The sequence below is a fragment of the Pteropus alecto genome, unplaced genomic scaffold (genome assembly GCF_000325575.1).
Source record: "Pteropus alecto unplaced genomic scaffold, ASM32557v1 scaffold155, whole genome shotgun sequence".
NCBI lineage: Eukaryota > Metazoa > Chordata > Mammalia > Chiroptera > Pteropodidae > Pteropus > Pteropus alecto.
Window position 1 is genome coordinate 12630908 of NW_006438113.1, and position 26364 is coordinate 12657271.

Consider the following 26364-nt stretch of genomic DNA (forward strand, 5'->3'; position numbering starts at 1 on the left):
TGAACTTACCCCAGCATCCAGAGATCAGCACAAAAAGCCAGATCACATGGCAGCTGGTGGTGACGTGGCACCTCATGGCTCCTGGGGATATAAAGAAGAAGAGGGTGAGATAAAGCCTCTTATTGGTGGGAAGCCTGCTCTTTAAGGCCCTCCAGCACCTCCCCACCCCTGTAGCTTCAGGGAGAAGGGACAAGAGGGAGTCAACTCAAATGAAGGCAGGGACATGGGGAAGAAGAGAGGGTCTATGTCATTGATTTTATCATCGTCCAGTCCTGGTATAACACAGCAGCCTGAGGGTAACTTTGTCGGGGCTGGCTGCTCAGCAAAAAAGGAAAGCTCAGCAGCAGACACAAGTATGGGATAACGACATATTCTGAACTCAGTGGGTGGTAGGAGGGGCTGCTGCCTCCATCCTCCAGGATGCATTACCTGTGAGTAATAGAGCCTGATTAGTCTGGGGACAGGGTTAGGAGATGGGTACTGAGCAGGAAGACAGGGGTCTAAGAGTGGACTTGGCAGGACCACTACCCCGCCTGCCCTAGTCTAAGTGCCTGACAAGGATGTTTTTTCCTGGTATTTTTTTTTTTAACATCCACCAAATTATCCCAAAACATTATTAGCTATGAAAGGAGGCAGCAAGTCACAGTATCCAAAAAGGCACAGAGAGGGGAGCGGACTTGCTCACAGCAAGTCTGTGGAAAGCTGGAGCTGAAATTTTAGAGGCTCAGAGCAAAGTTCCAGAGAGATCTGGAGCCCAGCTACCAGTGGATTAGCAAGGCAAGATCCCAACTCTAAGGGTGGTGGGGAGGGTGGGCTGCTCACTCCCATCCTGGAGGTCGCATACCCGGCCCTATTACAGCAGGGCCATGGTCCTCTGGCTCCTCCTTAACCCTGAAGTGGCAGGCCTCCCTGAAGACAAGGTGACACTAGGAAGGGCCCACACTCCTCAGCTGGGACTCCCTGCCTCCCACTGAACTGTCAGCCCTATTAGTGCAGGTACACGGCCCACTCACCTCCATATCCCTACAGGATCTAGCAAGGGCCTGCAAAGCATCCTGCAGTGAGCATTACTGCGTACCTTGCCTGGGTAGTATTATCCTCCCTGGTTCACAGGTAGGGTCTGGAGGCTGAGAGCCATTGAACAATTTCCTTGGAGAAACCAAACTAGTATGTGTAGGGGGTTCAGTATCTGGATTCAAGTTGACACTCTCATCAATAAGTGATCAGGAAAGACATGGAGAGGTAAAGGGAACTAAAGAAAAGGATGTTTTGGAGATTCTTCCGCATCTCTGAAAGATGTAGGGATGAGAGATTCAGAAAAGGCCAGGAGCTCAGATCCTTTACTCCGTACCTGGAGCAGTCTCTCTTTCTCAGTCCTGTGCCTCGAATGGACAATGCAGTGACCCCATCAGGTGGCTCCTGACCCACACATCACGCAATGGCCCATGGCACCTTTTCATTTTCCTTCTAACATTGTACTTAAAATGTCCTAATTACTAGGTATGAAACAGTCATTTGACGAATAAAAGAGTTTAAGATGTATTTAGGTAAAGACAAATACTCCCATCATCTCTTTGCTTTCTACCCATCTTCAGTTCCCAAATGTCAACAGCCTGTCCCAGGGTGCAAACTGCAATGTCTGCAAGGGCTGAGCAGGGACTGTAAATGAGAGAGACACCAAGTAGGTGGGGATGGTGGCCATTCTGAGGCCACATGCTGTCTAAAAGCAGCAGCTGCTGATGTGTTTCATCCAAGAAGGAATGTGGGCCCAGTATGACTAGAGCTTCTGATTTTTCTCAATGAAAAGCTGGAGTTTTGGCTTTTTATGTAAATTCAATTTTTAAATGTTGGCAAATAATTCAGTTTTTGTGAGCCAAAGGTGACCAGTCTGATGGCCAGAGCAGCAGGGTGAGTCTAGCATGCTTCCTACCAGGCCTTTCCCTGCACCCAGGCAAGCACATTCACATTACACACACGCATGGAGCCGTACGGCTGCTGCTTAGCTTTAGAATAATGGAGCAACCCTCTGCACAACAGCAACTTGCTTTTCCCATGTCATAATATTTCACAGATAACCCTCCACATCAACATTGTTATAGCTACCTCCTTCTTTTTAAGAGCTAAATAATAGTTCATAGTACGGATATAGCATATTAGAGACAAATATCCCCTACTATTGGGCATTTGGGCGTTTTCAGGTTCCTGCCACCACAGGCAACACCACAATGGACATCTCTCTGCATATAATTGTGTGGGAACTTTGATGGCTCTTGAACTTGGTTGTCCAACAGTGGGATTACTGGGTCAATTAAATACAACAAAGAGCATGTATGTAAACTTTTATTTGACACTGCCATATTATCATCTGGAAAGGTGCTGGTAGTTCTTACTCCCTCCAGCAGAATATCCTGGAAGTGATCCCTCTTTTAAATGGCTGCCAATCCGACGCATGAAAAATGGTTCAGTATTGTGGCTTTAATTTGCATTTTCCTAACTACTAGTGAGGTTGAGTGTGATGCCTTTTTCTAAATGTGCAAACCACTTTCCATCTGTTATCTTCCGTTATCCTACCACATCCTGCAAAGAACCTAGCCAGCATCGCTAGCATTACCCCTGATTTACAAGTGGAGAAACTGAGGCATAGAGCAATTAAGTGACAATTTGACATCTCATAGTGACTGAGTATCTTTTTAAAGAAATCTCGGCCCTCTGCCTTTCTAAACCAGATGTTATGAGAATTAAACAACATCTGCTAAGAACATCATCCACAAATAGCTGGGGAGTGCACACTGTTCTACTAGGTATTACAGGGAGTATGCAGTAGAAGGAAGGAAGGAAGGAAGGAAAAGGAAACACTTATTAGAAATTCCCACAAGCCAAGGGTTGTCACAGGTATTATTTATATTCAATCCTCCAAAATCCCTCCATGATGTAGGTATTATTGTGTCCACTTTACATATGGGGAAATTAAGGCTCAGAGAGGTCACTCTAGGATTAGAACTTAGTCCCACACTATTTCTATCACACCATTCTGCTGTCTCCCCGACCCCAGCCACCCGTTTACTAATCTATAAAAGGGAAAGGCACAGCCCCTCCTTCAAGGAGCACAATACTCATATAAACACAATTCACACAGGATGAAGTAAGCACATGCATACAACACACACACACGTGCATTATCCATCTCTTCTTCCACAATGCTGGTGCAGACTCTGATACTGAGAGGCACACTAGGCTTCTAACCTCTCTCTTTAAATGTCTGTTCGTCCTCTCTCCCCATAGATGATCACACTGCTTCGGTGCCCCCTATCTGTCAGTCAAGGACAGCCAAACAGTCCTAACTTTGCAGGGCCCACCTCCAGAACATCCAGAAGCAGAGACAATCTTTAGTCCATCCTGACTCTGCATCTTCACCTTGGGACAAGGTGGCACAGGTTTTAAAGGCTGAAGCAAAATAGTCAGGCCAACATGGGTCCATCCTGCTGCTGAGTTTTCCTTGAGATCCCAGATCTTGTTCTTCATCTGGCTCCTTTGGCTATGGGGAAGGAAGCAAGCCCCAGAAAGAGCAGAGGCTAATGACAACGGCAAGAGGAACCTGGGCTCCCACCCCCAGCCAGCATTGAGATAGATCTGCCTGTAGCTGCTGGCTTTCCCTTGGCACTGGTGCTGTAGCAAGTGACATAGGTCCCCCAGAAGAGCCTGGCCTCGCTCTGCCCTGTGCAACAGCTGTTTCCCCAGCCTTCTGGCTTTCCCCACTTCCTGCCCAGCAGACCTACATGGGCTCCTTCATTAGATGACGCTGCATCACCTTCAGGTTGGGGCCTGAGCTCCCACCAATCCTACATGTCCCCGCTGGACCAGGAAACACAGATATACATCCTTCGACGCTGGGTTTCCTGCCTGGGCCTGGGACTAGTGGCAGATGCCTGCCCCAGAGGTATGAGCAGGGTCATAGCCAGCTGCCCCCAAAACTTTCAGAGGCCTAACTTAGAGCCCATTCTTGAAGGAAACCTTCTAGAAATATCTCAAACATACCCACTGCCAAGAAGATAGAGCCAAACCCAAAAGCCCTCAGGCTGCCAATTCTTAATATCCTTCTGCATGCCAGGCCCTGTGCCAAACACTGTGGGAGGATACAGGGTCGTGAGAATGGCTGGAAATGTGTGCTAGGCACCAAATAAGTGATACAGATTGTCACTGTCCAGGGCCATCAGAAGAGAGGTGCAGAGCTTTCCAGAGGGGGTGAGATATGAGCTGTACAGATTTCAAGGAATCACAATACTAATATTTACTGAGCGCATATTATTTACCAGCACTGTGATATACAGTGTGCTCTGCATGTTAGGGCTCAGAGAGGTTAAATAATTTGCTCAAGGTTGCACAGCTAGTAAGTGGTCAAGTCTGGATTTGAACCCTATTCTGAAGGCTGTCAAAGATCAGTCTCCCAGTCTTAGTCCTAACATTTGCTGAACTCAGATCTGCCCCAAGGCAGGGCCTAGGCCAAGGAGGCCCTGGGCAGGACCCTGCCTCTACTCTGAGGCCAATGGGCAGACCTGGGTGAAGGTTACAAAGTGCCTCAGAACCACAGTGTGCCAGCAGGGAGGCCAAGCTGCATGTGCCAAGAAGGCATGAGGCTTGGGATGGCAGGTGGGCTCTTGTTTAGTCTGCTATTCCAAGCTGTTTGGCATCTCATAGGCATTGGCTCTGTACCAGTACCAAGAAGACAATGCATGCAATACCAGAGGTGACCAAGTCCCCCACTTCCTCACCCTTCACGCCTCTCTCTAGCACCATCCCTGAGAAGTTAACACCTTTGTCCCTGGTGAGAGCAAACTACAAAATTTCCCAAATTCAAGGCAGCAACCCCACCCATACTGGCCTCCATCTTCTCCTGTCATCAAACCATAAAGACTTGCTGCTCAGGCAGCCTTGGGCTGCAGACCGACAGAGGAGGCTCTGGGGGGTGGCATAAATACAGCAAGAAGGGAGTCACTCCACATAGAAATCAACTTGCAATTCAAATCAAAGCCTCCACTGATACCCCAGAGAACTGGTGAGCTGCAGGGGGAGGCTTCTGAGCCAGATCTGGCCACACTGCACACATCTACCCTGACATTACCTGTTGTGTGCCAGGTATTGTGCCAGACACCAGAGTACAGAAAAGAACCCTGCCCTGAAGGAGCTGACACTCCCAGGAAAAACCAACACAGACAGTGTAGGTGAGCAAGTTCTACAGTGTCCAAGATGATAAGTGCTAAAGAAAGAGGGAAGGAGTAGGGCAAAGGTGGTTTGAGTATCACTGAAGGTGATGTATGAACAAACACTTGTAGAAGCAGGAGAGTGAGCCATGTGGATATCTGAGAGAAACACTTTCCAAGCAGCGGGAACGGCCTGTGCAAACGCCCTGAGGCAAGAGTGTGCTAGCTTGATGGAGGAACAGGGAGAAGGCCAGTATGGTTGGAACGGTGAGGTGAGTTGCAGGAAATGAGGCCAGAGAGACAGCGGGCCCATGATGGCCACCTGTAAACCACTGATGTTAGTAAACGGGGAGTCAAGGTCTCCAGACAGCCAAGAATGACATGAATGAGTCAAGTTTTAAAGAAGCTCCCTGGTTGCTGTGTTGAGTACTCACTGTAGGGGGCAAGGACAGAAGCAGGTAGACAGGTGTGGAGGCTACGGCAGTGATAAAGGTTGGAGATGGCTGAGAGCTTTAGTTGGGGACATGAGATCTGGCAGATTCTGGGCACATTTCAAGGTAGAGCTGCGAGTTTCCTCTTGAAGAGGATGTGACTGTGCTAGAAAGAATCAGGACTGAAGATTTTGGCCCAAGCACCTGAAAGAATGGAATTACCATTAACCAGGACAGGAGCCTGAGGGGCAAGATCAGAAGTTCAGTTTGGAACATGGTAACTTGGTCATGGCTATTGACGACTAAATATCCTCAACTTGAGTTCGGGCCTGAGGTGGGGCTGGAGATGTAAATGTGGGAGTCATCAGCACATAGGGGGTACTTGAAGCCACAAGAAGGACAAGATTCCCAAGGCTCCCACACCCTGAAGTTGATGTAACTCGGCTGAGAATCAATCAATATTTGAAATTCATAAGAAGAGTCTGAAAATGTGTACACCTTTGTGGCCCATCGATTCCACTTCCAGAACGTTAGCTGTGGAAATCATCACATCTGTGCATGGACACTAAGCCACAGAAGTATTCACTGCTGCATTATTTCTGATATTGGAACAGACCAGACATCCAACAGGGGACCAGTTCACTTGTGAGACATCTACAGGAAGCAAGCAGAGGCTCGTATATGGATATGTGTGTGTGGGGGGGCACACATCCAGGACTATTATGTGAAACAGTAATTTTATCTGAGTGATGTGGTTATGACTGATTTTATCTTCTTCTACATACTTTCTGCATTTTCCAAATTTTCTATAATAAACACTCAATGTTTTTATAATCAGATGTTAGTAAACGGGGAGTCAAGGTCTCCCCGTTTACTATACCCATCCTAGTAAAACACTGCCAGCAGCCTGTGAACAGACAGACAACTTTGGCTAGCAAGTTCTTGCGTATATTCTGCTGAGATTCCCTGAAGCCCACAGTCTCAGAACTAAAAACCAGAGGAACTGAGAGGGTCTTCAATGGCCTTCTGGCTAACCATGCACCCCTCTGCTGCAATTCAGACCTTTAGGGTCAGGGAGCTCCCTCCATCCCAAGCAGTGGGTCCCAGCTTGGAGGCCCTGCCTCTCTGCCCTGTCAGCCCAGCCATGCTACCTCCCCACACTGGGAGCAGGAGGTCTGACTGTGCCATTATCAGGAGGACTTCCCCATGCTCTACCCATGAGGATCCACGAACAGAATGATAGGCTAGAACTAAGGCCTTGGAGACAAGGTTCAGGTCTGAAGCTTGGTCCTGTACCAAGGGCTCTCCTTTCCTGGGTGAGGACTAACAGTTTAAAAGAACAGTGTGTACCCAAATGATCATACACACAAACTGGGCCCTGTGAGCCCCTGTAGGAGATGTGCCCACAGATGCCCACTGCTCAGCTAGGTCCTCCAGCCCTACCTTGGAGGGCCCCTCCTTCCAGTCCCTACTCCTTTTCCCAGGCTGGAGGAGGCCAGGTTCCTTGCAAAGCTTCTCCCGATCTGTAGGGATTTGAGCAAATGCTTCTGGACCAAACCCAAGATGAAGCCCTTTGCAGACTGGTTTCCTGGACAGAGACTGGAAAGTATATTTCTTGTTGCTTCCAGAGCAAAGCACATTCCCTTCTTCTGGGAAGACAGCCCATTCTGGGTCCAACTCCTGGGGCAGGACCCTCACGGTCACCATCTCCCACCTCTCCCTGCAGCCCAACCAGGATGGACAGGGGCAGAGGGGTATACTCCTGGTGAGAGGCAGTGTCTTTTGTCCCAGCAAGAAAGGGGACAGGAAGGAACAGAGCAAGAGGGTGGGGGAGGGAAAGGGCAGGAGGGGACATCTGAGCAGCATTTTGGTTTCTCAGGAGTAGGAGATTTTCACAGCAGGGTGCCACAATTTAGTTTGAACTATTATAAATTCCCATAAAATCAGATGCACTCAACTTTGAATAGAAATACAAAAATACACTGCAGAAATCAAATACAATTTAGGGATTATTCACCACCACTACACACAGAGAGATTCGTGCATACAAGGAGGCACCTGCAGACGACACCATTAGGGCCCCTAATGGACAAACTGTGTCAGCCACCAATGGCCACGCTTCAGGCAGCTGTGGTGGAAGGTCACTAAGGACCCTACCTGGATGGAGGAGAAGGACCACCTTGTGGCCATTCTGTTTTTATAACCTCCCCCGGATCCCTCCCTGTAGTTCCTATTGAGTGATACCCAGGGGTGGGAAGATAAGCCAAGCAAGGCTGGGAGGAGCACAGCTTGAGACCCCCCAGGATGGGCTGTCATAGTGGTCTAGCATCCTCCACACGAGGCCTTCTATCTCCAAGTTCTCTGCACCTGTAATTTTTTTTTAATCATCCAGGAGATATATTTTATTTCAATCTATTCTTTTTGAAATTAATACATGGACACGATAAATAACTATACAAAAGGGTGTGCAGCAGGAAGCGAGTCTCTCTTCTACCCAAGCCCCACACCTCCTTCCCAGAAGCAACCCTTGAGGTTCTATTCCCGAAGTATTATATGTGCATATAAGGATATAGCATATGTCTCTCCCCCTCTTAAAAAAAAAGAATCCAGATAGTATTCATTTAATCCTAGTCTTGGCCTTTTCACATGACAATATATCCTGAAGAGCGTTCTGTTCTAGTACATACAGCACAGCCTCACTCTTTATAGCAGCTGCAGAGTATTTTACTACATGAGGGGACCATAATTTAATCAGTCCTTTGCTGACGGACATTTAGGTTATTTTTAACCTTTGGCTTTGACAAATGAAGCCGCAATGAATATCCTTTGTTCTTATGTCTACACACACGTATGAATACATCTAGAAAGAAAAAGTTTTCATATTTTTAGAGCTGTTGACAAACTCCGAAGAGGGTGCACCAAGTTGCACTCCCCTCAACAATCATGAAAGAGCTAGTTTCCCCATACTTTTGCCAGCACTGGGCCTTTACTGTTTTTTCAAGTTCCAGAAAAGGCAGCTGAGGCTCCTAATCCTCAACTCCCAGCCCTATCAGGGCATGGAAGAAAAATGAAGTTGATCAAGGTCAGCTTCCTCCTACCCGCGTCCCCTCCGCCCCGACTCACCAGCAGGGTAATAACCAATAGAACTTTGCCTAGCTCTGGCACATCGCTGAAATCTGCACCCTCTCCCTCACTGGGGTCACTGCGAGTCACCACACTCTGTGTTCTCCCCCTGTGTTTTGGCCAGCATGTTCTCACCATCCGGAGCACGACCCGGCTCCGTCTTGCATGTCCAACCCACCTTCAAGACATAGCTCTAATGCCACTTCCTCCATGAAGCCATCCTGGATCCCTGCCAGAACTGGGATCCTCAGTTCCCCCCAACCTCTTTAGATTTTTGGAGGCAGCTATCCCATCTGCGTAGATTAGTTAGACACGCACATGTCCTCCTTTTCCTAGAAGACTCTCAGCTCCTTGCAAGCAAAGTCTACTTCATCCCTTGGAGCCGTGTGCGCATTTAACATCTCCTCTTGGATATGTCTCTAACATTTAACAAATCCAGAAGTGATCCAGTTTCTTTTCCAAATAGGTTCCAGTTCTTGCCTTTCCCATTTTGAAAAAATCACTTCCATTTATACACTATTTTGGTTAATTCAGTTACTATCTTTCATGCATCCAGTAAGTGGCACTTTTCTATTTATCCCTTTGATCACCATATTTCAGGCGCACTACCCCCTCTCAGCCTCCAATCTGCCAAGTTCATTCCCACCCCTCGGCCATCACTGTGGTTAATCAAATTATTGGTCTTAACCCTTCACTCTGCATAAAATTACACATCTACATGCAGGCTGGCGTCTCCTGGTGGGCAGAGTATGCTGTCCCACCCTTTATGCTGGGCTTGGCCATATGACTTGCTTTGACCAATGGATGCTGAGGCCAACCTCCACACTAGCAGAAGAGTGGCCCCTGTGCTGAGGGGCTTGCCTCTTGAGCTATTGCCTTTCAACCTGAGGACATGCTCCAGGCAGAGTGAACAGACTGAACACACACATGTCCCAGAATAAAGACAGTCATCCCAGCCTAGATTTGCTAACCCTCAGGGTGACCAACAGACACATAAGTGAGAGTAAATGATTATTGCAGTGGTTTGTTATGCAGCTTTATTGAGGCAGTAACCGACTGATATCAACACTATAAAATATATATAACCATATAAGAAAACAGAGGGAAAACAACATTGGATTTTGCGATAATTTCCTGGATATAACACCAAAAGCACAGGCAATAAACAAAGAGATAAATCATACTTCATTAAAATGAAAAACTTTGTGCATCAAAGGATCTTATCAACAGAGTAAAAAGGCAACCCACAGAAAATATTTGCAAATCACGTATCTGATAAGGGATTAATATCTAAAGCATATGAAGAACTCCTAAAACTCAAGAGCAAAAAAGAAAGAAAGAAAGGAAGAAAGGAGAAAAGGAAAGAAAGACACACACAAAAAAATCTGATTCGAAAATGGGCAAAGGATTTGATTAGACATTTCTCCAAAGAAGATACACAAATGGCCAATAAGCACATGAAACAATGATCAACATTATTAGTTTCTAGAGAAATGAAAATCAAAATCACATTGAGATACTACTTCACACTCATTAGGGTGGCTATTATTTAAAAAAAGAAAACAAAACAAGTGTTGACAAGGATATGGAAAAATGGGAACACTTGTGCATTGTTGGTGGGAAAATGGTATAACCACTATGGAAAACAGTATGGTGATTCCTCAAAAAATTAGGCATAGTATTACCATATGATCCAGCAATTCCACTTCTGATATATATGCAAAATAACTGAAAACAGGGACTCGAACAGATATTTATTCACCAATGTTTAGAGCAGCATCATTCACAACAGTGAAAAGTTGGAAACCACCCAAATGTCCATCAGTGTATAAATGGATAAACAAAATATGGTATATACCTACAATGGAACGTTATTTAGCCTTAAAAAATAAAATTCGGACACATGCTGCAACACGAATGAACCTTGAAGATATTATACTAAGTGAAAAAGCCAGTCACAAAAAGATAAATACTGTATGGTCCCATTTTTATGAAGTATCAAGAGTAGTCAAATTCATAGAAACAGGAAGTAGAATAGTGGCCACCAGGGGTTTGGGGAAGGGGCAATGGGGAGTTAGTGTTTAATGGGTATAGAGTTTGAGTTTGGGAAGATGAAAACATTCTGGAGATGGGTAGTAGTAAAAGTTACACAACACTGTGAATGTACTTAAATGCCACTGAACTTTACACTTAAAAATGGTTAAAATGGCAATTTTTGTTATGTCTATTTTATCTCAAAAATGCTAAAATTATTAAATTGGCAAATGTTATGTTTTATAAGTTTTGATACAGTGAATATATATAAAATAAACTTAAAATAAAACAAAAGGCCACTACTCATCTCATGTTACTACTTTAAAAAAAAATTAACAAGCCAAACAGAGAGGGGCCCACAGAGAACAGCAGGGGCCAGCCCAATCAGAATGGGGCCACCAACTGAAAATCAGCCCAGACATCGCACGTGTAGTCCCCTCAGGCACCACACACTGGCCTCTATTTTCTCATATCTCAACTTAATCCTCCCCTCCTCAGGAAGGCCTTCCCTAACCACCCATCACTACAGTTGGTCATTCTTATTTTGTTCTCACTATACCCTGTTTTTGCCTTCCATAGCTCTCAACACGTTTTGTGGGTACACAGTAATCTTTTGATTGGTTGTCTGTCTCCCCACACCATTAGTTTAGGTTACAGTGGGGTGGGGGGAACTCAAACCCCTAGCCAGGTGCTGACCAAGGAGAGAGGTTCTGGCAAGGTGGGCTCCCCACTGACAACCTTCTGTGCACATCTCTCAAGCTTTTCCCCAACTGTCTCCTCTAATGCAAGAACTGGAACATGACAACAGAAAGAGATCCTAAAAGGTCAAACAGTCAGTCCTCCTGCTTTTGAATCAGACTATTCCATGTAGTAATTTATTTGTGAAAATCTTCCCTAGCATAAATGGTACAACTTTCTGGAAGCCATGCGGCACAATAAAACTATAGCCTTAAAACATTCACACCTTTTGACTTAGCAATTCCACTGATAGAAATGTTCCCTAAGGAAGTCATCGGAATCATAGCACAAAGATTTGTTCTGAGGATGTTCGTAGCAGCACTGTTTACATCAGTAAAAAGAGGCAACTCAATACTCAACAACAGAGGTTTACATGAGTAAAGTATGGTGCATTCATAGAGCAGCCACAGAAAATCATATTTTTCAGAGAACATTTATTGACAAGGAAAAATTTTCACGACAAACCGTTAGATAGAAAATGCAAGCTACAAGACTATGCATAGTGTGTTCCCATGTTAGAAAAAAACTATAAATTATATATGTATATATCTGTACAGAAGTCATATAGCAACACATTTGTATCTTTATTATATCTTTGAATAGATAGATAATAGTTGATTTTCTTTTATCCTTACTGTTTTTCTGTATTTCCTAAGCTAACTACACTGAGTTAATAATAGCATTTAAATAAAGTAGCAGATATCCCATTTAAAAACAAACTAGCAGTTACAACAGCATGGTTCCGGCATACATATGGATATAGAGATCAATAGAATAGAATTGAGAGTCCAGAAATCAAATCAAATACCTATGGTCAATTGATTTTCAACAAGAGTGCCAAAACTATTCAACTGGAGAAAAGCAGTCTTTTCAACAAACGGTATGGGGACAACTGGATAGCCACATGCCAAAGAAGCTGGACCCTACCTCACTCCCTATATAAAAATTAACTCAAAATAAATCAAAGACCTAAATAGAAGAGCTAAAACTATAAAACTCTCAGAAGAAAATAGGTCTAAATCTTCATGACCTTGGAGTTGGCAAAGCTTTCTTAGATATGATACCAAAAGCACAAGTAACAAAAGAAAAAACAGATAAATTGGAAGTCATCGAAATGTAAAACCTTTGTGTTTCAAAGGTTTCTACCAAGAAAGTAAAATGACAACCCACAGAATGGGAGAAAATACTGGCAAATCATACATCTGACAAAGGACTTGTATCTAGAATATATAAAGAACTCTTACAACACAATACTAAAAAGACAACTCTATTTTAAAAAATGGACAAAGAATCTGAATATACATTTCTCCCAGGAAGACGTACAAATGGCCAATAAGCCCATGAAAAAAAATGTTTAACATGATTAGTCATCAGGGAAATGCAAATCGAAACCACAATGAGATACCACTTTGCACTCAGTAGTATAGCTATAATCAAAAAGACAGATAATAACAGTGTTGGAAAGAACGTGGAAAAATGAAACCCTTCTTCCTACATTGCTGATGGGAATGTAAAATCGTGCAGCCACTTTAACATAGTCTAGCTCGTCCTCAAACGGTTAAACAGCATTACTGTATTCCCAACAATTCCACTTTCAGTTATACATACACCTAAGAGAAATTAAGACATATGTCCACACAGAAATTTGACGTGAATATTCACAGCAGCATTATTCGCAACAGCCAAAGGTGAAAACAACCTAAATGTCCACCAACAGACAAATGGGTAAACAAAAGGTTGTACAGTAACTCCTCACTTAAAATCATCAATAGGTTCTGCGACTTCAAAAGAAATACGTAACAAAACCAATTTTACCATAGGCTAATTGATATAAACAAGAGTTAAGTTCCTACAGCATCTCATCATTGCTACAATGAAACAACGCTGAATGAAATGATATTTTTCAAGGATCTACTCTGTATCCATACACTGGCATATTATTCAGAAATAAAAATGAAGTACTAATACCACATGGATAAACCTTAAAAACACCATGCAAGGTCAAAGAAGCCAGTCAAAAAAGACCACATATTATATCAGTCCATTTATATAAAAAGTCCAGAATACACAAACCTATAGAGACAGAAAGTAGATTAGGGGTTGCTTAGGACTGGGGGTTATAGAGGATAGGGAGGTGATAGCTAAAGGGTATGGGATTTCTTTCTGACAGGATGAAAATGTTCCAAAATATACTACGGCGATGGTTGCATTTTTCTGTGAATACAGTAGGCTCTCCACACCCACAGGTTCCATATCTGCAGATTCAACTAACTAGTGAGAAGAAATAGTCAAAAAAATGTTACATTGTTGTTGACATGTACTATGTGGTCAGGCCTAGGATGATTGTATCCATACTGAACATGTACAGACTTTTTTCCTGTCATTATTTCCTAAACAATTATAGAATAACTATTTATATAGCATTTACATTGTATTATAAGTAATCTAGAGATGCTTTAAAGCAGGGGACCCCAATCCTTGGGCCGTGGACCAGTACCAGTCTAAGGTCTGTTAGGAAATGGGCCGCACAGCAGGAAGTGAGCAGCAGGTCAGCGAAGCTTCATCTGTATTTGCAGCCGCTCCCCAGCACTAGCATCACCGCCTCAGCTCCAACTCAGATCACCAGACATTAGATTCTCATAGGAGCACCGGTCCTTGGTGCCAAAAAGGTTGGGGACCGCTGCTTTAAAGTATGAGAGGTTTTGCATGGGTTATATGCAAATACTATGCCATTTTATATAAGAGATTTGAGTGTCCAAGGATTTTGGTTTCCTGGGGAGGGGAGGGTCCTGGAACCAATCTTCTTCAGATACTGAGGGACAACTATGTATGCATAACCATTGATTGTACACTTTAAATGGGTAAATGCTATCATGTGCGAATTATATCTCAATAAAGCTGTTTTTAAAAATAAAAATAAATTTATAAATAAGTAAAGCTAGTGTAGGAACTGAAGCTTATCATAATTACACTAGGTAACCTGCCAAGTTTAACCATGGTGCAGATGCTCAGGGCCTCCCTGGGCCCTGCCTCCCCTCTACCCAAGCAGAGAGGTGGCTCAGTCTCTTCCCTGTGGTGAGCCATGCTGGGCTGGGCAGCTCATGGAAAGATAAGGAAACTGAGTGCACAGAGGCTGCCCTCTCCATCTTCAGGCCTTTGGCCCAAGAGCCAAGGATCAACGCGAAGACCCCAAGTCCGGAGCCTGTCCCCTTATGCTCATTTGCTGGGTGGCCTTCAGAAAGTCCTGGTCCCCCTCTGTAAAGTGTCAGGTAGACTTGGTTTTCTCAGATATTCCCAGCTCTACTCTTCTCTGCTTCTTGGACATTGACCCCACCCCACCCCCAGCCAAGTCAAGACCATTTCCTCCAGGGCCATCCAGGTAGTAAAGGAAACTGTGGGGGCCTGAGGCCACTCCCAGTGGCCACCTGTTCAATTTCCACTGGCTAATTCTCTGGCATCCTCAAGACTGAGGGTGGGAGGAAGGTCAGGATACTCTTTCCTATTTCCCCTTTCTCACCAGACGCATGGAGGAGGGGTTCACATCTGTTCCAAGTTTCCATCTCCTTCTCCTTTGCCCTCTCCACTCTACTCCCTGCACCCCAAAACCTGCCCAGAGAATACTGCGCTTCCCCATGGACACGGAGTTTCTCTTCTGCATCCTGAGGCATTACCCCTGACTCCAGGCGGCTTCCCGAACATCTCTGCTGACTTTAACTCTGCAAAGGCTTTCTGTAAACGTGACTGCAAATGCAGATGTTATGCCCTTTTTATAGATGAGGAAACTGAGCATTGAGAAGATCAATTTGATGCTGAAGACTGGCCAGGGGTCAGCTGCAGAGCCTGGGCCTATCACCTGAACAGAGGACCTCCTCCTTGGCACAGGATCCCAGGGGTCTAAGAGAGTGAAGATGAGAGAAAGAACATGCTCATGCCCACTTCCTTTGTGGTCTCACCCACAATGGAACCCTAAAGCCCAGGCCAGGGCAGGAACTATCTTGCAGAGAGGCAGAGGGGCCTTCAGGCCAGCCAGTCACACTTCTAGGCAAAGGTCCTTGCCAGTTTCTTCATTTCTATGCCTGAAATTTAATGACCCGGACCCACTCATTCTCTTTCATTCATCTCTCTCTCTCTCTCTCTCTCTCTCTCTCTCTCTCTCTCTCTCTCTGTCTCTCTCTCACAGTGTCTTTAGCCAAACTGGTTCCCTTGTCTTCCACCCTCACCCCTTCCAGGACATCTTCCATGACATCCTCCAGGCTCTCATGGACACCCCTTCAGCACTCAGCTTCTCCTCCTTGTCCTCGGGTACAAATGGGAGTTCTCAGCCCCAGCACAACTATGAAGGCATCAGGTCTCTCCAGGTCTGTGTCCTTGTCTGCAACACGCCACTTAGGACATCACAGCTCTTGTCTTTACCTGGGGAGGGCCTTATGGCCAGAGGCCCTTCACCCGACCTGGCCATATGGAGCTCACCTGTCAGGAAGAGGCTCAAATGTCACCTTCCCTAAGGAGCCCTCTGTGAGCCTCTGCCAGCCTCCCAGGCAGAAACAGTCCCTCCATCCCTTGTCTGATCCCTAATAGATGACTCTTGCTGCTTTAAAATACTTGACACAGGGCAGTGTGAGCTCTAGCTCATGTGCCAGTTTCAAGACTATACAGAGAGCCCCTCCCCAGCCAGCCCAGAGTCTGCACATAGTAGGTGCACAGTCAACAGTAGATGACTAAATGATTGAATGAATAGATGGATGAAGGCCCTTCTAGCTTGAATAGCCTGAGGCTGTGGTACAGGGAAAGCCCAGTCCCGAGTCCCACCATCCAGCAGGGAAGACCCTCTAGGTCAAACTGAGGAAAAGGATCCCCGTGGAGATGCTGTGACCCCCCAGGAAATGAGAAGAAAGGAGGCCAAGGTCCACATTAACTGTAAGCTGATAGCTTTCCTTGTAAGTAAAGTGATAAACCTTTTCCAGATTGCCTGAGACAGCAGCTTCTTCCCACATAATTGTGTGAGATGCTATTTGACTGTTTTTATGCTTATTAATATCACAGCCCCTGAAGGAGAAACAGGTACCCAAAGGGGTCTAGGTGTGCAAGGAGCTTTGGACTCTTGACTAAGAGCTCATGGTTCCCACAGGCTCTCTTATCATGGGGCTGGGAGAAAGGGACAATTCCAGATGGGAACCATCGGGAGGTTGGAGTGCATTCAGAGCCCTGCTCAGTCTCAGTTTCCCATCTGTACAAACAAAGAATAGCACCTGCTTGGCAAGGAATGTGATGAGGACTAAGGGAAGTGCCGACAAGCTCACCTAGCACATGGTAAACATCCACCTGAGTCACATGTCCTCTTGCCCTGCCCACTCTCAGTCCCTGTCTCTTCTGCCCAATTCACAAAACACTAACAACCCTAGAAGCGACAGCTATATCCTGTTACATGTGCACAGCAGGCTGCTGCTGTCACGCTTGTCACAGTCCCCACTCTTCACATGTCCCACCCCCACACCTAGACTGCAAGCTCTGGGAGAGCGGGCAGGGATGGAGTGGGGCAGGGGACCCCAGACCACACTGTTCTTGGTGGTCTCAGAGCAGAACAGAAAGCACCATCCACCTTGTCTTGCCTAGCTTAGTGGGGTCCAGCCTTTTAGGTCATTTGGCTCTCACAGAGCCTTCGAGGAGGGAATGTCACCCCATTTTCCAGATGGTGAAACTGAATCTTAAAGAGAATAAAAGGCATGACTCCCAAACACTGAAGTGATTGGACCTCAGTACAACTAACTGAACTAAGAATTTGGAGCTCGGGTGAGCCCCAAATGCATCACCTACAGCCACAGCCCTTCCTGCCTCTCTCATCCCTCTCCCCAGCAAACAGACCCACCCACAAAGGCCAGATCAGCCTCCTGGAGCTGCCTTCTGGCTGCCTGCACCACTGTCTGTCCATTGCTAACCTCTGCCCAGATGTGCTCCTCACCTCCCACTTTCCCCAAGGAGGGCCTTCCTGCTCCACCTTCCTCCTCTGGAGACAAAGGATTCACACTTGCCTGGAGCCTGGGGCACAGAGTGGTTTCAAACCTGGCCCCAGCTGCAATGCACAGTTTTAACCATCTGGTTTGTAAGTAAACTCAGGTCTACAAACTGGGGTACAAAATCAGTAGCAAATTCCTCCTCCTCCTTCTATAGGTTGCTTGGCCATCACCTCTCGTGAGAAATCTCTGATTTCATCATCTAGGCTTCTGTGTGACTTTCTCCGCCCACTGTGCCCCCGACAGACTCCCCTGTTAGAGCACTCTGTGTGCCGTGTGTAAATATGCCTTTCTCCTTCACTGGACTCTACAGTCCCCTAGAATCAGGGCCCTGCCTTACTCTCCTTGGTTGCTCTGGAGCCTAACACAGGTATTGTCATAGCATAGGAAGATTCAATATTAGATGTAGAAAATGTAAAAGAATAAATGGAAGGGATGGAAAGAGAGAGGGAAATCAGAGCACAACTGCTTCTCCCAAAGAGACTACAGTGAGGGTGTCCCAATGCCAACCCTCCCAAGAATTCTGAAGGCTCTCCCCTCTGCGCCCCACCCCACATGGAGCTGCCCAGGAAATAAAGTCAAGAGTAGGGGACACAAAGCTGTCAGGCATGCGGAGCACACCATTCTCCTCTCTGGGCCTCTACTTCCCCATCTATGAAATGGGGATCCAGTTTCCAAAGGCAGGACAAGCACATGAAGGACTTGCAGCAGACCCTTTGACCAGGAAAACCACTCGCATTAGTGCAGGTGGCCATGTGGGAAGTGCCAGGAGCTGCTGGACGGGCCTGAGGAAGACTTGAGACCCCAGGGGACAAGCTCCTCACCCCAACTACCTTCCCTCCTCATACAAGGAGCACTGAAAACCTGGGGCAGAAATCTAGAGCAAGAAGTAACCTAGAGATCCTCAGCAGGCAGTCTACTTTGCAGACAGGGAAACTGAAGCTCCGGAGGGAGGCAGGAAGAGTGTTTGCATGTGTCGAGTGTACCTACTATGTGCTAGACTTTCTATGTAACTTGATGAACCTTCACCACTGTGTGTGAGGGGCCTTATTGACCCATTCTGCAGATGAAGAAACTGGGGCTCAGGAGAGTCTATACCTTGACTGTGGTCTCACAGCACAAAGTGATGGCGGCAGGATTAAAACCCGCTAGCAGGTGCTGCCTCCAGGACCCAAGCTCTTTCTGTAGCATCACATAGCAAGGGCTGGCCTGGAGCCAGGAGCACCAGAGCCAGTGAATTCAAGATGGATGCCCTATGACTGCTCTCCTACAGGCTGCAAGGCTGCCCCACACTGTCCTACCTTCCACACGTAGTGTGTGCGATTCAGAGAATCAGTGAATACTAGAACTGGAGAGGACAATAGTTGGTTTCTCATCAGACTGCTGTACTCTACAGCATCCCTCCTCTTAGACTGTCAACCTGAACTTGCATACCTCCGGTAATGGGAAGCTCACTACCTACACAAGACACAGTCCACCTTCTGGGCACCTTGGTTAATTAAGATGTTCTTTCTCTTAATGAATCAAAAGCCTCTTTGAAAGACCCAAAAGCTTCACATGACTTCAGGTTCACTCTGACCACATCGACTTCAGTTCAGCCCCTCACACACATACTTCCTCACTATCTCTCATCCCAGCCTCTTTCATTTTCTGACCCACCCCTCTCTCCCCTCCCCAATAACTACTTTCTAACCTTTACTAAGGACAAAGATAACTTTTTTAAAATACTCAATTTAAGAAAAAATATTTCACATCTGTATGAGCAATACACAAATCATAATTCTTAAAAATAACAAATTGCAGGTCAAAGTAATCATAAGTAAATTGATATTGATAAATAAGCTTTTCTCTAGAGCAGTGGGTGGTTTATTTTAATCTAATGAGTTTTGTATTTTCCCAGCTTTCAGATTCCATGATGAAGGGCTGTCTGCAATAGAATTACGATGCTCTCTGAAAAATTGTAATTTAATGCCTCATTTTGTCAAGACTTTCTTGAAAATGAGATTTGTTCCTAGTGAAGAATTTTACTCAGCTCTTTTCCAGAAGGACCCCCACCCGCCCACCTTTCTAGGCATACGGGTTCTCCTCAGGCCAGGGCTGGGGTGGGGATAAAAGAGTCAAAGTCAGGTTCAACATGGGTCAGGTAGGGGCCAGGAAAGGAGCATGAAGGACACAGCTTTGCTTTGTGGCTGAGCAGCACCGCTCTCCGCTCCACGCCTCACCACTGCCTCCTGCAAACAGGAAGGTAAGGTCAGACCTCATCCTTCTTTATAAGATGCTAAAAGGCAACTTTTGCGGGGCTCAAGGGAACAGAGTAAGGACCTGAGACAGCGGAGAAGACTAACAGACCCCACAGGCAAGAGAGCAGCAGAAACCAAAGCTGGGGGAAAATGAACAAAGCTATTTGCATACAAGCCTTTGGGGGGTCATTTGGTCAAATGTCCTCCAGGGACAAAGAGCTCACCACCGTACAGTCAAACTGGTGCATTGTTAAGTGCGTTACTGCCAGGTCACTGGAGGGACCTTGATGAAGTTGGTGCCAAGAAACATTGAAAGGAGTAGAGCAAGACGTCAAGAGAGCAGCCAGACTGGCTGGACTCACATCCTGACTGACTGCCCAGGTCAGTCGGTGTGTAAGCTCACCTGAGCCACCTAACCTCTCTTGGTATCAGTTTCCCACATCTCCAAAATGGAGATAATAACAGCACCTACCTCATAAGGTCGTTCTGAAGGTCAAATGAATACTTGGAATACAAGCTCACATACAATAAGCTCTCAGTAAGTGTTAGTAGTAGTAATAGCATCATCATCATCATCATCTTATTATTACATGTGTGCAAAGACTGCTTGAGAGAACACTAAGAAACCAGAAACCGACTGCTTCTAGGAGGGAAACCTGGGTGGCTAGAGGAGGGAGGGAAGAGAGAGAGATTTCACTGTATTGCATTCGGGCCTCTTGACTTTTCTGTATGTGCGAATAACCCACCCAAAAATAAATGTGAAAGAAAAACAAAAGATAATTTGGGTCTATGGCCATGCCACCCTGAACACACCCGATCCCGTCTGATCTCGGAAGCTAAGCAAGGTCAGGCCTGGTTAGTACTTCGATAGGAGACCACCTAGGAAGACTAGGTGCTATAGGCATAAAAAAAAATAATTTTGAATTTCAAAAAAGAGAAAGAAGGAAAGTCAAATGTTTTCTCTTAATGACCCCAAGCTGCTTTCCAGTGACTTCTACCCTCTGTCTGGGCTCCAGAGTCACGAAGTCAACTCCCACCCTTGGGAACACATCATTCATTCACTCAAGAAACCCATCCTGAGCACCAGCCATGAGCTGCTGGGTGTAAAACATTCAACAGAGGCCAAGACAGACCCCATCCCTACAGCTTGGTCCTTGGTGAGAAGGACCCTTGGCCTCACCACCACCATCAAAGGTTTTCCAGGTGAAGCTTCTGGTGACACTATCTTCTTCCTTTCTTGGCCCACTCTCCCTTAAAGAGCTGTCCTCATGCCTGAATTAAGTCTCAGGTCCCCACTTTAGATTTTAAAAGTAGGTAAGTTGACCACTTAATGATACACATGTTGAAGTGTTGAGGGATAAAGTGAACTGACGTTCCACAACTAACTTTGAAATGCAGCCCCAAAGAAATGGTTTAATATAAGATAAAGGAAAAGACATGCAACAAAACGTAAACTATAGAATTCTGGTGATGGGTATATGGGTATTTACTGTACAAATCTTTCAACTTTTCTTCATGTTTGAAAATTTTTATGATAAAATGTTGGGGAAAAATTAGGAGAATTAAAAACCACATAAAACTTCAAGTGATTTTTTACATCTAGGCGGTCCTTTTCCTAAGAGTTGGGAACTTTCAATGGCAAAATTTAAAAAGAGAAATAATCAAATCCACAATCATAATGGAAGACTTCAACACACTTTTCTCAAAAACTGATAGAAAAGGTAGAAATCGCTAAGGATATCAACATCTGATCAACATGATTAACTTTTATCTTACCTCAACAAAATTGAACACTGCATACAATAACAGAATAAACATTCTTCTTGTGAGGCAATGAATAATTTACAAAATTCCACCATACTGGGCCATAAAGTAACTTTCAAAACATTTCAAAGAATTTAAATCATTCAAAGTATGTTTTCTAATTATAGCAGATTAAGCTCAAAAACAACCATGAAGAAAATTAGGAAATACTCAAATATGTGAAAATGAAGGAACATACTTCTTTAAAAACCCATAAATCAAAGAAGAAACTACAACAGAAATTTAAAAATATTTCAAACAATACAATAATAAAAATGACATTAAAGTTTGTTATACACATATTTTCTACTTGGAAGAAAATTTATAAGTTCAGATTTTAGAAAAGAAGAAAATCTAAAATACAATAATCTATGTATTTATCTCAAAAGTTTTTAGAAAGGAAATGAAACCCAAAGAAAAAAGGAAATTAAAAAAAAATCCTAAGAAATTAGCGAAATACAAAACAAAATAAAATAGACAAAAATTGGTAGACAAAAGTTGGTTCTTTGAAAGACTAACAAAATTGATAAATCCAGTGATCAGCAAGATGAACAAAATGAGAGAGAAGACACATATTACCAATATCATAAATGAAAAAGAAATTATCACTGCAGATTCTACAGAGCATAAAGATTATAAGACAATAAAGAAGATATTATGAATATCTTTATATTAATTAAATTAAAAATTTATGTAAAATAGACAAGGTCCTCAAAAAAATGCTACTTACCAAAACTGACACACAAAAACATAGAAATATAAATAGCCCTATTTCTACTAAAGAAATTGAAATTATAAGAAAAAAATCTTCCCCCTAAGAAATATAAGCTCACAGAACTTCTCTACTGAACTCTCCTAAAGGTTTGAGGGAAAAAATGACACAAATCTTATCCAAATTCCTGCAGAAAAACAGAAAAATAAGGAACAGTATCCAATTTATATTATGAGGCCAGCGTAACCTGATGCTATAACCTGACAAGGATACCACAAGAAAGACAAATCATAGGTTAATCTCTTTCATGAACACAGAAGAAAAAAATCTTAAACAGCATATTAATAATTCACATATATCATGCAAAATATATCAAAGGAAGGCTGTTGTACTATTCCAATAGCAGATAAAGAATAAATAAAAGAATAATACATCATGACAACGTTGGATTTACTCCAGGAATGCAAGTTTGGTTAACTTTTGAAAATAAATGTAATCCACCACATTAACAGAAGAAAAAAGAAAAATTACACAAATCATTTCAATAGATGCAAAATGCATTTGATAAAATTCCACACATATTTATGATAAAAACTCTTAGCAAAAAGGAACAGAATAGGCCATATATAGAAAACCTATATCTAACATCATACCCAATGTCTAAACACTTCCTTAAAATCAGGAAAAAACAAGAATGCCCACTATTACCATTTCCATTCGACACAGTATTGAAAGTTCTAGCCAGAGTAATAAGGCAATAAATTTCCAATTCTGAACTGGAAAAGAAGTAAAATTATCTCCATTCACAGATATGTAAAAAATTCTAGAGACTTCACTAAAAAACGATTAGAGCTAATAAATTCATCAGTGTTGTAGGATAAAAAATCTATGCCTCCAAATAAGCTGCATTCCTATACTCTAGTCATGAATAACCTGAAGAGAAAATTAAGAAAACAATTCCACTTACAATAGCATCAAAATGAATGATATACTTAAGAATAAATTTAACCAGGGAGGCAAATGACTTATACACTGAAAACTACAAAACATCACTGAAAAAAAATCTTAAAAAGACATAAGTTGACAGACTTTTATGTTCATGGATTAGAAGACTTAATACTGTTAAGATACAATACTACCTAAAGTAATCTATAATTTAATGTAATCCCTATCAAAATGCCAATAATGTTTACTGTAGAAATAGAAAAACTTATCCTGATATTTATATGGTATTTCAGGGGACCCAAATAGCAAAAACAATCTCGAAAAAGAAGAACAAAGTTGGAGGACTCACACTTCCTGATTTCAAAATTTGCTACAAAGCTACAGTAATCACAACAGTAAAGTACTGACAGAAGGACAGGAAGATAGACTAATGAATAAAATAGAAAGCACAGAAATAAACCACTGCATATATGGTTAATATATTTTATAAAAAACCACGCAGTGAGGAAAAGATAGTCTTCTCAACAAATGGTACTGAGAAAACTGGATAGCCACATGCAAAAGAATGAAGTTAGACTCTTACCTTATACCATATATAAAAATTAACTAAAAACGGATTAAAGCCTAAATGTAAGAACTAATCCTATAAACTTCTTAGGGGAAAATCTTCGTGACATTGGATTTGGCAATGATTTATTGGCTATGACACCAAAAGCACAGGCAACAACAATAATTTTTTTAAAAAAATAATAAATTGGATTTCATCAAAATTAAAAACTTGTGTGCATCCAAGGATACTATCAACAAGTGAAATGGCAACCTACAGAATGGGAGAAAGTATTTATAAATCATATATCTGATAAGGGATTAATATCCAGAACATATAAAGAACTCTTACAACACAACAGCAATAACAACAAGAACAACTCAATTCAAAAATAGGCAAAGGACTTGAATAGATATTTTTCCATCGAAGATGTATAAACGGCCAATAAGCACAAGAAGATACTCAACATCACTAGCCACTGGGGAAATGCAAATCAAAATCGCAGTGGGATATTGTTTCATACCCATTAGAATAGCTATTATTAAATACAAAAATATAACAGGTGTTATAACAGGTGACGATAAGGAGAAATTTTAATTCTTGTACATTAGTGGTGGGAATATATAATCAAGCAGCCACTGAGGAAAACAGTATGATGATTCCCCAAAAAACTAAATGTAGAATTACCATATGATCCAGAAATTCCACTTCTAGAAATATACTCAAAAGAACTGAGAGCAGAGACTCAAACAGATACTAGTACAACAATGCTCATAGCTGCATTATTCACAATAGCCAAAAAGTAGAAACAATCCAAATGTCCATTAACAGATGAATGGACAATGTATGGTATATACGTAAAATTGAATATTATTCAGTCTTAAAAAGGAATGAAATTTTAGTACATGATAAACATGGATGAGCCTTGAAAACATGCTAAGTGAAATAAGTCAGACACAAAAGGACAAATATTATATGACTCCACTTATACAGAAAACCTAATACAAGCAAATTCATAGAGACAGGAAATAGAATAGAGGTTACCAAGGGCTTAAGGGAGAGGGAATAGGGAGTTATTGTTTCATGGGCACAGAGGTTACAGAGTTACTGTTTGGGATGATTAAAAGTTTAGAAATGTATAGTGGTGATGGTTGCACAACATTGTGAATGTACTTAATGCCACTGAACTGTACACTTAAAAATGATTAAAAGAGTAAATTTTATGTTATGTATATTTTACCACAATTTTGGGGAAAAAAAATAGAAGAAAATTTCCCTAATTTGATAAATGACATATCTAAAAACCCTACGGCAAACGCCAAATACTTAATGGTGAACAATGAGAGCTTTCTCTTCGATACTAGAATCAAAATAAGGATGACCACAAATCACAACTGTGCAATATAATGCAATATTATGCTTGAAGTCTTAGACATTGCAATAAGGCAAGAAAAAAGGTAGTATTGGAAAGAAAGATATAAAAGCGTTAATTATAGAGAACATGGTTGTATAGTAAAAAAAAAATTTTAATTCTGTAGACAAACTACTAGAATTAATAAGTAAATTTAACAAAGGTTGTTGGATACAGGTCAATATTTTAAAAATTAATATGCCAGAAACAAATAACTAGTAATGAAAAAACTAAATATCATTTATAATAGTAAAGTATCAACAAACATTAAACACATAGAAATCAATCTAATAAAAGAAGGTAAGACCTCTACACAGACATCTAAAAAGCATTCTTAAAATTTATTAAGACCTAAGTAAATGGAGGAGTAGATCTCATTCGTGGATCAGAAACTTAATATTGTAAAAATGTCAATTTTCCTCAAATCGACCTACCTATTTTTGATGCAGTTTCAAATCTCAGCATTTTGTGGAATTTCAAAGGCTGATTCTAAAGTGTATATGGAAAAGCAAAGAGTCAAAAGTAAACAAATGTATTGAAGAAGCACGAAACTGGAGGACTTACCCTACTAGATATCAAGACTACACATACAAAGCTTTAGCAATTACACTGTAAAGTTTGTATTGGTACAAGGACAGTCTAAATATACCCAGTGGAATTGCACATACATATACGTATACCAAAAAACACATAACAAATGTTCATCACAGGCTTTTCAGTCATAGCCAAAAATTAGAAGCAACTCAACTGTCCACCAATAGTAGAATGGATCAATTATGGTATGTGCACACAGTGGAATACTAGACAGGAATGATAACAAACAATGATAATGAACAATGATAACTCCACACAAGAAGATGGATCTCACAAATTATTGTGGAAGAAAACATCAAAAAGAGAACATACAATTAAAGTTAAAATAGACAAATGAATGCATGATATTAGAAGTCAGGATAGGAATTACCTTAGGGCAGCGGTCCCCAACATTTTTGGCACCAGGGTCCAGTGCTCCTATGAGAATCTAATGCCTGATGATCTAAAGTGGAGCTGAGACAATGATGCTAGCAGTGGGGAGTGGCTTCAAACATAGATAAAGCTTCGCTCCCTCACCAGTTGCTCACCCCCTGCTGTGTGGTGCAGTTCCTAACAGGTCACAGTCTAAGACTTCCGA

At 42.8% G+C, this 26364-nt stretch overlaps 1 protein-coding gene and 1 pseudogene across 1 annotated transcript in view; one reads left to right on the forward strand and one right to left on the reverse strand.

The window, feature by feature from the left end:
- The window catches only part of LOC102896542 (cadherin-23), a 320558-nt gene that overhangs the window by 282115 nt on the left and 12079 nt on the right, over window positions 1-26364 (reverse strand). Inside the window, exon 2 of the mRNA XM_025049321.1 lies at window positions 10-81. Coding sequence (XP_024905089.1) covers window positions 10-76 — 67 coding nt within the window. The 5' untranslated portion in view covers window positions 77-81. The remainder of the gene's footprint in view (window positions 1-9; window positions 82-26364) is intronic.
- LOC112482786 lies at window positions 20561-20679 on the forward strand (annotated as a pseudogene).